Below are 1,326 nucleotides of genomic sequence, written 5' to 3' on the forward strand. Positions count from 1 at the left end.
ATAGAGAGCCCCACATGTTCCACCAAGTGTGAGGCTATAGAGAGCCCCACATGTTCCACCAAGTGTGAGGCAATAGAGAGCCCAATGTTCCACCAAGTGTGAGGCAATAGAGAGCCCAACATGTTCCACTAAGTGTGAGGCAATAGAGAGCCCTACATGTTCCACCAAGTGTGAGGCAATAGAGAGCCCCACATATTCCACTAAGTGTGAGGCAATAGAGAGCCCTACATGTTCCAACAAGTGTGAGGCAATAGAGAGCCCTACATGTTCCACTAAGTGTGAGGCAATAGAGAGCCCCACTTGTTCCACCATTTGTGTGAGGCAATAGAGAGCCCAATGTTCCAACAAGTGTGAGGCAATAGAGAGCCCCACATGTTCCACCAAGTGTGAGGCAATAGAGAGCCCAACGTTCCACCAAGTATGAGCCAAAAGAGAGCCAAACGTTCAACCAAGTGTGAGGCAATAGAGAGCCCCACATGTTCCACCAAGTGTGAGGCAATAGAGAGCCCCACATGTTCCAACAAGTGTGAGGCAATAGAGAGCCCCACTTGTTCCACCAAGTGTGAGGCAATAGAGAGCCCCACATGTTCCATCAAGTGTGAGGCAATAGAGAGCCCCACTTGTTCCACCAAGTGTGAGGCAATAGAGAGCCCTACATGTTCCACCAAGTGTGAGGCAATAGAGAGCCCTACATGTTCCACCAAGTGTGAGGCAATAGAGAGCCCAACTTGTTCCACCATTTGTGTGAGTCAATAGAGAGCCCAATGTTCCAACAAGTGTGAGGCAATATAGAGCCCAACGTTCCACCAAGTGTGAGGCAATAGAGAGCACTACATGTTCCACCAAGTGTGAGGCAATAGAGAGCCTCACTTGTTCCACCATTTGTCTGAGGCAGTAGAGAGCCCGATGTTCCAACAAGTGTGAGGCAATAGAGAGCCCCACTTGTTCCACCATTTCTGTGAGGCATTTCATCCATTATAACATGCTCCTTCATGATCACATGACAACCTTCCAGTGCAGCATAACATGCTCTTTCATAATGACAGCCCTGATAATCCACTATGACATGCTCTTTCACGATGGTATCCCCTGTACTATATTATAACTTGCTCTTTCATGATGACAGCCCTGATAATCCACTATGACATGCTCTTTCACGATGGTATCCCTGATAATCCACTATGACATGCTCTTTCACGATGGTATCCCCTATGTTATATTATAACTTGCTCTTTCATGATGGTATCCCTGATAATCCACTATGACATGCTCTTTCACGATGGTATCCCCTGTACTATATTATAACTTGCTCTTTCATGATGACAG

At 46.8% G+C, this 1,326-nt stretch overlaps 1 protein-coding gene across 1 annotated transcript; it reads left to right on the forward strand.

Moving 5' to 3' along the window:
* The first annotated feature begins 420 nt into the window (after positions 1-420).
* Positions 421-756, forward strand: LOC139471915 (late cornified envelope-like proline-rich protein 1). The gene has a single exon (XM_071254423.1). It carries the CDS (start codon positions 421-423, stop codon positions 754-756), a length of 336 nt encoding a protein of 111 aa, XP_071110524.1.
* Positions 757-1,326: the final 570 nt, after the last annotated feature.

This window comes from Haliotis cracherodii, unplaced genomic scaffold, assembly GCF_022045235.1.
Source record: "Haliotis cracherodii isolate W230 unplaced genomic scaffold, xgHalCrac1.p SCAF_23, whole genome shotgun sequence".
NCBI lineage: Eukaryota > Metazoa > Mollusca > Gastropoda > Lepetellida > Haliotidae > Haliotis > Haliotis cracherodii.